The 12,565-nt window shown below is 42.6% G+C and overlaps 1 protein-coding gene across 3 annotated transcripts in view; it reads left to right on the top strand.

The window, feature by feature from the left end:
- The first annotated feature begins 256 nt into the window (after window positions 1-256).
- Window positions 257-12,565, top strand: part of PRKCH (protein kinase C eta) — a 223,133-nt gene continuing 210,824 nt past the window's right edge. Inside the window, exon 1 of one of the 3 annotated variants that reach the window (XR_016392186.1) lies at window positions 257-1,032. Coding sequence is in view for 2 of the 3 variants with exons in the window: in XM_089907783.1 (XP_089763909.1) it covers window positions 670-1,032 (363 nt within the window). In the remaining variant the exon portion in view is untranslated. The remainder of the gene's footprint in view (window positions 1,033-12,565) is intronic. The other 2 variants (XM_089907783.1, XM_022570430.2) reach the window with 2 other exon arrangements.

A 12,565-nucleotide genomic window follows, 5' to 3' on the forward strand; every position in this document is an offset into this window, starting at 1 on the left:
AGCAGAGCGGTGCGAACCGGCCTGCGCCGCGCTCCCCAGGCCGCTTGCGCCCCGCTACTGACCGAACGCCGGGTCGGGCGCCGGCCGCGCGCCGCGCCCCCGGGCTTCGGAGGGCGCGCCAGCCCCGCGCAGGGTTGCCGTGAACTTGGAGCCCGGCGGCGCGAGGCTCCTGCCCGGGATGGGGCGGCAGCTGCTTCCTGGTTTGAAGCTCACCGAGTGGGGGAGAGCGTGAGCCCGCGGAGGCGGGGGCAGGAGCAGAAGCGGGAGGAGGCGGGGGCAGGAGACGCTTGAGGCTCGAGCTAACCGGACGGGTCGCTTCGGCTCTCCGGGGAGAGGCGCTTCCTGGCCCTGGAGAAGGGGCGAGTCCCGCGCGAGCCCCCGGGAGGCGCCGCGCGCTCGAGAGGGACGGTCGGGCGACCCCGGCCCTCTGAGGGCTTGGCGCCCGGCTCCCCTCCTTTCCACCTCGCGAGGGAGGGAGAGAGGGAGGGAAGGAGGGGAGGGAAGGTCCGGCGGGGGACGCAGAATGGCTGGTCGAGGGGGGCTTGCGCTGTGCTTTTCCCGGGAGCTGCCTCCACTCCTGCGGCCGCCGCGAGGGCTGGCCTGAACGAGGTCTCCCCGCTCTCCCGCTGCGAGACCGCGCGGTCCCTGGATTGGGACAGCGGCCCCGGCATGTCGTCCGGCACCATGAAGTTCAATGGCTACTTGAGGGTCCGCATTGGCGAGGCCGTGGGGCTGCAGCCCACCCGCTGGTCCCTGCGCCACTCGCTCTTCAAGAAGGGCTATCAGCTGCTGGACCCCTACCTGACGGTGAGCGTGGACCAGGTACGCGTGGGCCAGACGAGCACCAAGCAGAAGACCAACAAACCCACGTACAACGAGGAATTCTGCGCCAACGTCACCGACGGTGGCCACCTCGAGCTGGCTGTCTTCCACGAGACGCCCCTGGGCTACGACCACTTTGTGGCCAACTGCACCCTGCAGTTCCAGGAGCTGCTGCGCACGGCCGGCGCCTCGGACACCTTTGAGGGCTGGGTGAGTACCTTGAACCCTCCCCTTTGTGTCCACTCCGCACCTTCTCCCCACTTCATTTTACAAAACTTGCCCGGGGCCCGCTTTCCCATCTTCCAAAGCGCAGGGAATTCCCTCCACTGCGGCCCTCGCTTTGGTTCTCGCCCAGGTGGCCACGGCACTGGTGGTGCGCTAGGGCACAGGTGTGTCTCTAGAAAGCTATCCTCGACACGGTCCCCTTTCGGGATGGCAGCTTGGGCTAACGGGAAGTCGGGGTAGGGGCGGTCATCCCCCTCCGCCCACACTTTGGGTAAGGCGCCCCAACTCTCAGCTTGAGGGTAATACGCAGGAAAGGCAAAGAAGTTGTGATAGATAGGAAAGTGACTTGATTTGGGTCAAGTTCTTTAAGCGGTTTTTAGGAGAAGGCGATACATTCTCGCAGGTATTATTCATAATGTTTATGGATACGTGTTGGTTCAGCAGCTCAGATGTGCACACGTGTTTCAGCATGCACATCCATTACATCCCAGAGGTACATAACCTGCATTGGCAGGGATTGGAGCGCCTGGGTCTTCAGTTGGCCAAGTTTCGTTTAGCAGTTTTCCAAGGAGATGAGGCTTACGTGTGTTTGTAACTTTAGTTCAGTTTCAGCCTGAGAGGTGTGAGTCCTGCAGTATGTGTTTCTGTAGTTATTGGTACTGAGAGTTTAGAGGGCTCTTCAGCAGTTTGTGAACCGCCCCCCTCCCCTCTCCTCACCTGCTGGTGCTTCTGTATATTGACAAGTATTTAACCCGCAACTTCCTACTTGCCTGTGCTTTTTCACATAGTTCCCATGAGGCAAAATTTCTGCTGCAAATAAATTAAAATGTGTAGAGCACTCTACACAGTGCTAATCTTCATACTGTTTTTGTGATGCAGGTGTTATCCTTCCCACTCTTATGTGATGAAATGATAATTATAATGAAGTGGTCTGGCCTGGCAAAATGGAGTAAGCCCTTTGAAGAGTCTCGGGAGTTTAATGATTTAAATTCTGGAGAATGTCAGTTTTGAGCCCAGAATGGTGACTCAGTATTGAAAACCTGTTTGAAATTGACAAGTGGGGGAATCAGATGGATAATAAGGAAGATTCATTTAGATATTTATTTTACACTTTGAGGAATTGATTATTTTATCATATACTTTGTAAACTTACAGCAGCTTGTGGAGTAGTCTCTTAAATAGGAGGAAAAACCATAATGACTGTTTAACCATATCATCAAATTATATTGAGTTACTTTCCCTTCAGCTGAATTTAATTTGTGGAATTTAGAAGTGGACTAGAGAGGAATGGCCAAAGTAGAGATTGACTTTTTATCCTGTGACTTTCTGGACAGGAAATAGAGGTGAGTCTAGGAATCTGAATGGAATTATTAAATTAGTGTCTGATTAGGAGTTAGGTTGGGCAAAGCTCTAAAAGAACTAGGTTCTGAAATATGGTGGTGCAGACTGACCAATGGCCATTAGAAGCCTGTTTTCCCAAAGAGATCCTAGACTGGTCCATTTTGCCCCTAGTCTGCACATTTGAATCACCTGGGGAGCTTTTCAAAATCCCCACTTTTAAAGACTCTAGACAGGAATCTATTATGGCTGTGGGCCCCAGCATCAGTACTTTTCAGCTCTCCACGTGATTGCAATGTGCAGTGAAGTTTGAGAACCTGTAGCCTAAATGAAGACCGCAAGATAAGGGCTGGAGAAGCTTAAGTGTAGAAAGATTCAGGTTACCTGACAAGATGGGGGTATTTAGAGCTGCCTATTGTCCCACTGGCTGAATAGATTTAAATGTAAATTAAATTTCTATATCTATAATTGTCTGAATTCATTATATTTAGATGTTTAATGTGATGTTCCGGAAAATATGAGTGTTTGGTAGGATAGGTCAGCCTTTAAATGACCTTGGAACTGGTGATTTGTCACACACTCATTCAATTAGGAGGCAGTTTTTAAAAGTTCTGGGTATTTTGAAACTGTGATGATAGGGTAGAATGGGTAGTGTGTTTCCTTTCTTTTAAAATTTTTTGTTAAGAAAATATTTGGAAATATATGGAATGCTTGTTTTCTAAATGATCCTTTATAGGTCTAAAGGTGGTTTTGAAATTTAGAATTACAGAAGTACTTATTTATCTTTAGCATATTAAATTGAAATGTGTAGTTTATTCAGGAAGTTACAAATGGAGTAATTTACTCTACAGTAAATTTATTTGTTGCAATTGAAATTACAAATTGCTAAACTCTAAAAAATACTAAAAGCTTAGTTTTTGCTAGATCATGAGAAGAGACAAAAACAGAAGACACCTTTATTATTAGACTAAAACAAAGTTGTTATGCTTTTCTGCTTAACATGCTTTCTGAGTATTAAGAAGATAATCATTGGCGTTGATTTTGAACCAATTTCGTCTGTATTACCTTCTAAGCTTGATGAGAGAAAGGGTTAGATCTCTTCTGTGCAGTATATTCCTAGTATCAAGCACAGTGCCTGCCATGGATTAGGCAATCAACTATTTCTTTCCTAACTATACTATTTCATTTAATTTACATTATATCCAAGGAGGTAGTGGGATATAATGTAACAACTAAAGAAATTCTTAAATGGAAATTCACAGCATTAAAAACTTAAATTAGAAAAGATCTCAAAGACCTGAGTTTCCACCTGAAACTAGAAAAGAAGAGCAAATTGAATCCTAAGTAAGCAAAAAGAAGGAAATGTAAAGATAGCAGAGGTTAGTTGAAGCAGAAAATAGAAACAGCAGAGAAAAATCAATGAAACAAAAAGCTGTTCTTTGGGAAAAAAAGAACATAATAAAATTGATAAACCTCAAATGATCAAGAATAAAAACACACAAATTACCAATGTTAGGAATGAGAGAACATCACTATAGATCCTATGGACATTTAAATATATATATTATGAATAACTTTATGCCAGGAAATTCCACAATTAGATGAAATGAACAAATTCTTTGAAAGATACAAATGACCCAAACTCATTCAAATAACTTGAATAGCATTATGTCTATTAAGGCAATTGAGTTTGTAGTTAAAAACCTTCCACAGTGCAAACTCAAGGTCCCAGAAGGCTTTACTGGTGAGTTCTATCATACATTTAAGGAAGAAATACTGCCAACTACACAAACTATTTCAGAAAACAGAAGAGAAGGAAACACATCCTGGCTCATTTCATGAGGCCAACATTACCTTTATACCAAAACTTGATGAAAACATTACAAATAAATAAAACTACAGACCAGTGCCCCTCGTGAATATAGATATAAAAACTCTTAAATTTTAGCAAGTCAAACCCAGCAATATAGCAAATGATCAAATGGGGTTATAACCAGGACTGCAAGGTTGATTAAACATTTATAGTCAATCAGTGCAACTCTTCATATTAACAGAATAAAAAAGGAGATTCATATGATCATCTCAATAGATAAAGAGTATTTGACAAAATTCAATACCCATTCATGATAAAAACTCTCAACAAATTAATAATAGAAGAGAACTTTTTCAACGTGGTGAAGGACAATTGTGAAAAACCTACAGGTAACATGTTAATGGTGAAAAGCAGAATGATATTCCGCTAAGATCAGGAGTGACAAGGATAGCTACTCTTACCACTTCTGTTCAACAGTGTATTGGAGGTCCCAGTCAGTGCAATAGGCAATTAAAAAAATAAAGTACATGCAAAGGAAGAAGTAAAACTGTAGAAAATTCTAAGACACCTACAAAAGGGCTTCTAGAACCAACAAGCTAGGTTTAGCTAGGTTGCAGGATCCAAACCAATCTACAAAAACCAGTTTCTATGTATTATCAGTGGACAATCGAAAACTGAAATAGAAAAATACCATTTAAAAGAGCATCAAAATATGAAATTGGATAAATCTGATAAAACATGCAAGGCTTGTTCACTGAAAATGACAAACCATCACTGAAATAAGTTAAAGATCTAAATAAATGGAGAGAGATACTGTGTTCATAAATGGGAAGATTCAATATTGTTAAGACCTCAGTTCTTAACAGTTCTTCCCAACTTGTTCAATAGATTTAATGCAATCCTAGTTAAAATACCATCAAGCTTTGTTGTAGAAATTAACAGACTGATTCTAAAGTTTATATGAACATGTGAAGGACCCAGACTCATTTAAGAATAATTTTGAAAAAGGATGAGTTGGAGGACTTAAACTATCTGATTTCAAGATAACTATAACATTACCATAATTAAGATAATGTGGTATCGGAGTAAAGAGGGTCATATAGATCAGCGGAGTAGAAGACAGTCTAGAAATAGGTTCACACATGTATGATAAATTGACTTTCTTTTTTGACAAAGATGTCAAGGCAATTCAATGGGGAAATGATAATTTTTTTCAACAAGAGGTGCGTGAACAATTGAATAGTTATGTGCAGAAACTTGAGCATTGACCTTTACCTCATGTCATACACAAAAATTAACTTAAAATGGATCATGGACCTAAAAAAAGGATTTTAGCTATAAAATTTTTATAAGAAAACATAGAAGAAAGATCTTAGTGCCCTTGGGTTAAGCAAACATTTTTTAGACAGGACACAAAAAAGCAAGTACTGTAAAAAAAAATCAAATCAGACTATTAAAATTAACTATTGCTTTTCAGAAGATACTTAAGAAAAAGAAGACACAAGCCACTGATCAGGAGAAATTATTTGCAACATGTAAATCAGACAAGAGACTTTTAACGGGAATATATAAAAACTCTTAAAATGCAATGAGAAAAATATTCAATTTAAAAATGGGACAAAGATTTGAATAGGCACCCTTCATGGAAAATAGCACATTAAAAGATTAGTCAAGGAAACGTAAATTAAAACCAAAACCCATGGGAAAGGCTAAAATTAAAGAGACTGATCATACCAAGAGTTGGTGAGGAAGTGGAGCAACTGGAGCTCTCATATACTACTGTGCAGTATATAAAATAATAGTCACGTTAGAAAACACTTTAACAGTTTCTTAAAGTGTTAGACATATACTTACCATGGGACCTAGCTACCCTTAAGTACTCACCAAGAGAAATGAAACCATTTTACAGAGACTTGTACACGAACATTCACAGCTGCTTTATTTGTAATAGCCCCCAAACTGGAAAATGTCAGTCAACAGGTGAATATTTAAATTTATTTATTTTATTTATTTATTTTTGCCTGCGTTGGGTCTTCGTTGCTGTGTGCGGGCTTTCTCTAGTTGCGGCGAGCAGGGGCTACTCTTCGTTGAGGTGCGCTTGCTTCTCATTGAGGTAGCTTCTCTTGTTGCGGGGCACAGGCTCTAGGCACGCGGGCTTCAGTAGTTGTGGCTCTAGAGCGCAGGCTCAGTAGTTGTGGCGCACGGGCTTGGTTGCTCCGCGGCATGTGGGATCTTCCCGGACCAGGGGTCGAACCCGTGTCTCCTGCATTGGCAGGAGTGCAGTGTTCCCTGCACTGGCAGGCGGATTCTTAACCACTGCGCCACCAGGGAAGTCCCCAACAGGTGAATATTTAAACAAATTCTGTATCTATTCAATGGAATACTACCCAGTAATAAAAAGTGATAAACTATTGGTACACGTAACAGTATGGACGAATCTTAAAATATGTAATTTACATACTGAAAGAAGCCAGACACAAAAGAGCACATACTATATGATTTCATTTATGCAAAATTATGGAAAATGTAAACTAGTTTGTAGTGACAGGAAGCAGATCAGTGGTTGCCTGGGAACGGGAGAATGAAGGTGATGGAGGGATGGATTACAGAGGAGGCACAAGGAAACTTCTGAGCGAGATGAATATATTCATTATTTTGATTGTGCTGATGGTTTCACAGTTATATAGTTAACGTCTAAGCACATCAGATAGTTCACTGTTAAGTGTGTGCACGTTGTTGCGTGACAGTTATACTCAATAAAGCTGTAGAGAAAAAACGTTGAGGATTTATTATCCTTATTTTACCAAAGAAGATGTTAGGTAAATAAGTGCCTGAATTAGATTTGAGCCAAGGCTGACTCTTGAAAACTACGTTGCCTCTTTAGTGCAAAAAATATTATCAGAGTAGGAGCATTAAAAAACACCAAACTCATTAAATACAGTTTCTGACTTTTGGACACAGTCTCATTTTCTAAATTATCACTGTCAGCTTTTTTTCTGTTTCTTCTAGAACCGGTTTGTTTTGCATAATTTCTTGAACTTCTAAAACCCGAAAGTTTGTCTAAGTTGAAACCTTATCTTCTCCTTTCACAGATTTGCTCTGTATTGGCTGACTTTCCAAATGGGGACCAGCCCTTAATACTTAGTGCAGAGCATAGGGACATGGCAGGAGGCAGGAGGGGCTGGAGGCTGCGTCATGGAAAGGCCTTGGCATCCCCTCAGGAAGGAAGGACCTGCTTGGCAGTATCCCAGGCTGTTTTCCTGGTTCAACCCTCCTGAAGACATTCTGTTCCCTGAAGCAGTGGAGGGCTGCTTTCTCTCAACTCAGTGAGGTTACCTATTTAGTAGTCTTGGTTACCTGTTTAGTAGTCTTGTCAAGGGAAGCCTCCAGGTTACCACTTGGCAATCGTTGATTATCTTTGCTCTTGATTCCTGGATCCAGGTACATGAATTTATAGCATCAGATTGAATCTTCTAGATTCATTATCTAGCGGTTCATTCTCTTTTGTACTTTGTGGTACAGTTATTTGTTCTCACAATGATTTTTTTCGGAGCCAGTTTGGTGAGGAGCGTTTAGGGAAGAAACATATTTTAGCACCTCTAGGGAGGTTTATCCCAGTGTATGTGAATTGTGTTGGGTATATTGTGTCTTCAGTTTCATGGTAAGAATTTTGCTGCAGTGGGGCTGGCTGTTTCTCATCATGGTTAAGTTGTGGCTCAGATGTTCCCCCCTCAGAGAACACCTTCCAGACCACATTATTATCTGCTACCCTTCATTGCACTCATCCCTCTCTGAGATCATTTTGTTAATTTATTTTCTTATTTTACCTTCCTCCTTTAGGGTATAAACACCTTGAGAGCAGGGACCCCACCTCTCTTATTCACTGTTCTAAGTCCAGCATCTTGAGCAGTGTCTGGTATATAGTAGGCACTAAATCTCTGTTGAAATGTGATTTTGGAGCAAGTAAAGTATAAGCACTTTGGAAGGATCTTGACTTAAACATTTTATTCATCTTTTTAAAAAAATTTATTTATTTTTGGCTGCACTGGGTCTTCGTTGCTACCTGCGGGCTTTCTCTAGTTGTGGCGAGCGGGGGCTACTCTTGGTTGCGGTGCGCAGGCTTCTCATTGCTGTGGCTTCTCTTGTTGTGGAGCACAGGCTCTAGGCGTGTGGGCTTCAGTAGCTGTGGCAAGTGGGCTCAGTAGTTGTGGCTCGTGGGCTCTAGAGCACAGGCTCAGTAGTTGTGGCGCATGGGCTTAGTTGCTCCGTGGCATGTGGGATCTTCCCGGACCAGGGCTCAAACCTGTGTTCCCTGCACTGGCAGGCGGATTCTTAACCACTGCTCCACCAGGGAAGTCCCTATTCATCTGTCTAAAAACAAAATGAAAGTAATTCGGGATTGACCAGTTATTACAATGATCGCAGTGTCCCTTGTAAAAAATCAATTAATTACATACCAACTTGCACTTGAAAGACTGGACCAGATTCTTGTGTCCTTTGAATATGATAATGGATGGAAAACTGGAGAATTCTTTGCTTTTGCTTATTTTAAAAGACTGTGATTTCTAAACCTGTTAATATGGTATAACTTTGTTCACTGGTAGTTTGTGAGGCCGACATGTTAAATTCGGTTGTGCAACCCTGGAGAGCTAATGAGGTTGGTGGGCAGAGTGAATCATTCTATCTTACATAACTCTTAGTACAGTTTTGGTATCTAGCAAATGTTTAGAATGATGACTAGTTGTGATAGTAAAAGTGCAGTACTTTTTAATGAGATGGGTAGCATTTATGTAGAATCAGAGAAGTGCCTTGGATTTTCTGTAGTCTTTCTTCTATTTTGTAAAACAATTGGCTAGATCTGGTACTCCATTTGTGTTGGCTGCTTGCTCCATTTTATTAGAATATGATAAAAATGAGGCCTGGAAGTCATTTCCTGACCGCTTTCTTTCCACCTTCATCATTGCTGTATCCAAAATGATCTTTCTCAGTTGCCGAGCTGATAGTCATTCCTTTACTTAAAACCCTTCAGTGGTTCCCCACTGCCCTTAGATAAAACACAACTCTTCAAAATGCTATAGAATGTTCTGCATGATCTGGACCCCAGTTTCCTCTTCAGCCTTATTGCTTACCTCACCCCATCCCACACTCCATGCTCCAGCCACAATGAGCAGCTTTCAGTTCCTCAAGAGCGACCATACTAATTCCTACTTGTGCTTCAGGTCTCACCATAGACCTCACTTTACCCAGGAAACTTTCCCTGACATTCCAAGTCTGGGTTTGGTTCTCCCCCTCCTCCTTCGTGTTCCCTCAGCATCCTAAGATTTCCACTGCCCACTCCCCCTGTATCCTGAAAGGATGGATATATGAATGCATTGGGCTCTCATGGAAGTGTATGATATTGGTCAGAGGAGTTCAGGGTTTAAAAGTGTGGGTGATTGACTGAGATTCATCCCCTCTGCTCCTGGGGTAGCTACTCTAACAGACTATTACATGTTTCTCTATGAAATGCCAAGCCTTAGGTGAGCTTTCATGCACCACTGAGCGTGTCCTATGTACCAGGCACTGTGCTGTACCCTGGAGAGGCAAGTGGGCAAGACAGACATGGCCCTTTTCTTCACAGGCCTCGTAGTTCCAAGGGGGAGAGAGATTGGGGAGGTAGGGGGGACAACAAACAGGAAATGACAGAATAGAAGTAAGGACTAAGATGCTGGTGAGTGCCTGCTTTGGGGAGACCAGAAACATTTTCCTGGAGGAAAAACAGTTGATTTTTAAGGCTCCAGCATAGATAGCATGGCCACAGACCTGCTTCAGTTAAAGGACCGTGAAAAATCATCCCTCAAAAGAAGATAAGGAACGTCTGACCTAATAATGCTTTCCCAGAGAGACATCACAGATCCCTTTTGAAAGTTAAACGTTCCTGACCCACAGAAATCTTTCCATCGTCCGAAAGTTTGGAGGGAACTAAGTTTCAAAATCTATGAACAGATGACCCAAAAGAACATTTAACTCCCCAAGACAGAAAACAGTAGCACCCTTTTTGAACCATCAAATACCCCAAGCTTTGTACAGATCAGAAAAGAATCACTGATGTTGAAGCAGGAGAGTCTAGTTCAGAACAGCAACAAAAAGCCTGACAGCTCTTAGGCCCATGGATGGGCTACAGATATATTCATTTGGCAGTGATGTTTAACATTCAGTCTGAAGGCATTTAGTTCTGTGGTGCTCTAGTTTGCTGCAGACCCCACCACCCCCTAATACTCAGTCCCCTTGACTCATTACCTGCTTGGTCCTGAGAAATTTTTGAGTTTTTGAACCTACTATAGCTCAGTCCTTTGTTTTCAGAATGTGGAAACCAAAGCTCCAGCCAAAGCTTTACTGTTGCCTTAGCTCATGTGATGTGTGACAGACAGACACACTTACCATCTACATAGATATGAAGATGTACTTATTTCAATTTATTTAGATATGTATTAATTTGTAAATACATTAAGTTAGATATTTATGTATATATATATTTGTGTTCTAAAATTTTAGTGGAAGCTGGCTTATTAGTAAATATATGGGAAGTTTATGGGAACTTTAACTGTAAATTAGTATAGTATTAACTACCCAATTAAAGAAACTCTTTGTATTTCATTGTACAGCTTCCAGCAATATATAGGTACTGTTCTGTGAGAGTCAGGAGAGCTGGGTTCAAGGTGTGGCTTTGCCATCTGTCAACTGTGACTGCAGGCAAGCCTCTGTGTATCAGGGCCTCGGCTCCCTAGTTTCTATCAAGAGGGGGCTGCACTAGAATCTCTCTAAGGACCCTTCCATCTCTAAAGCTTCTGCCTCCATTTGTTAGGCAGTTACATCAGTTCTTTGCTTTAGGAGTAACTGGTTTGGCTTTAAGCAGTCAAAATGACTTACATCTTCTCAAAGTTAGTAACTCCTAAGAATTCAGTTGGTCCAAATCTAAATTGCTCCGGCTTGGAGAGGATTTAACTCATGTCTAAATGACTTTCAGCATTGGTAGTGATGTTGATGTTATTTCCTTGGTTTAGAATCAGCCTTAAGGAATTACAGTGGGTCCTCATTTCAAGCCATGCAGTTATATTTCCTTTTTTAAACAATTTATTTATTCATTTATTTATTTTTGGCTGCGTTGGGTCTTCATTGCTGCTCACGGGCTTTCTCTAGTTGTGGTGAGCAGGGGCTACTCTTCGTTGCGGTGCGCGGGCTTCTCATTGCGGTGGCTTCTCTTGTTGCGGAGCACAGGCTCTAGGCACGTGGGCTTCAGTAGTTGTGGCTCGTGGCTCCAGAGCGCAGGCTCAGTAGTTGCTCCGTGGCGTGTGGGATTCTCCTCGACCAGGGCTGGAACCCGTGTCCCCTGCATTGGCAGACGGATTCTTAACTACTGCGCCACCGGGGAAGCCTATATTTCTTGATTTACACTAATGGGCTCCTTGTTCTATGGGATGGTAAGTTATGTCCCTGTTTTCTTGTATCAGAGAGCGACTGAGAATCCCACCATTTGAGCTTTTGCTAGAAGCCATTCTCACTAGCATGGTAATTAATGCTTTGTTGTCATGAAATGCCTGTAGCCACCAGTCTATCTATCCACCCTAGGTGATGACAAATACTATAAATCACTTGTAGGACAGACTTAGACTTTTTTTTTTTTTTTTTTTTTTGCGGTACCTGGGCCTCTCGCTGTTGTGGCCTCTCCCGTTGCGGAGCACAGGCTCCGGACGCGCAGGCTCAGCGGCCATGGCTCACGGGCCCAGCCGCTCTGTGGCATGTGGGATCCTCCCGGACCGGGGCACGAACCTGTGTCTCCTGCATAGGCAGGCGGACTCTCAACCACTGCGCCACCAGGGAAGCCCAGGACAGACATTTTAATTAGACGGAGGAATGGGCCCAAGGGTATTGGCTATTGTAGTGTTTAAGTGCTATACTGAAGAATTTTATGAGATGGGAAATTTTTGTTGAGAACTATGGTACTATCCAGAGAGATTTATCAAGAATTACGTTAGTGTGTTTCTGTAGCACCTGTAAATTAGAACAGTGATTGTCAGAGCACATAGGATGTTTTAGTAGAAAGACTAAACTGTGCTTTTATTATGTGTTGCCTTCTGGAAAGTTCCTTTGAGTTTTTCATAAGTTTCACCCTTGCACGACTTTGACCTTACAGGGAAAGAAATGCTTAAAAGTTAACCAAAGGTGTTTAGTTTGTGCTGCGATAAAAAAAATTAAGAAATTTGCTATAGGATAGAACCATGGCCAACATGAGCTCCTTGTAATTACTTTAATGGAATAAGTCACATGGGGCCAGTGTGAGCATACTCTAGACCTAGTGCCTGTTCTCCAATTGCTTAAACCAAAACC

The sequence above is a fragment of the Delphinapterus leucas genome, chromosome 2 (genome assembly GCF_059928025.1).
Source record: "Delphinapterus leucas isolate spDelLeu-1000000601 "Yukka" chromosome 2, BTC_Dleu_Yukka2, whole genome shotgun sequence".
NCBI classification, from domain to species: Eukaryota; Metazoa; Chordata; class Mammalia; order Artiodactyla; family Monodontidae; genus Delphinapterus; species Delphinapterus leucas.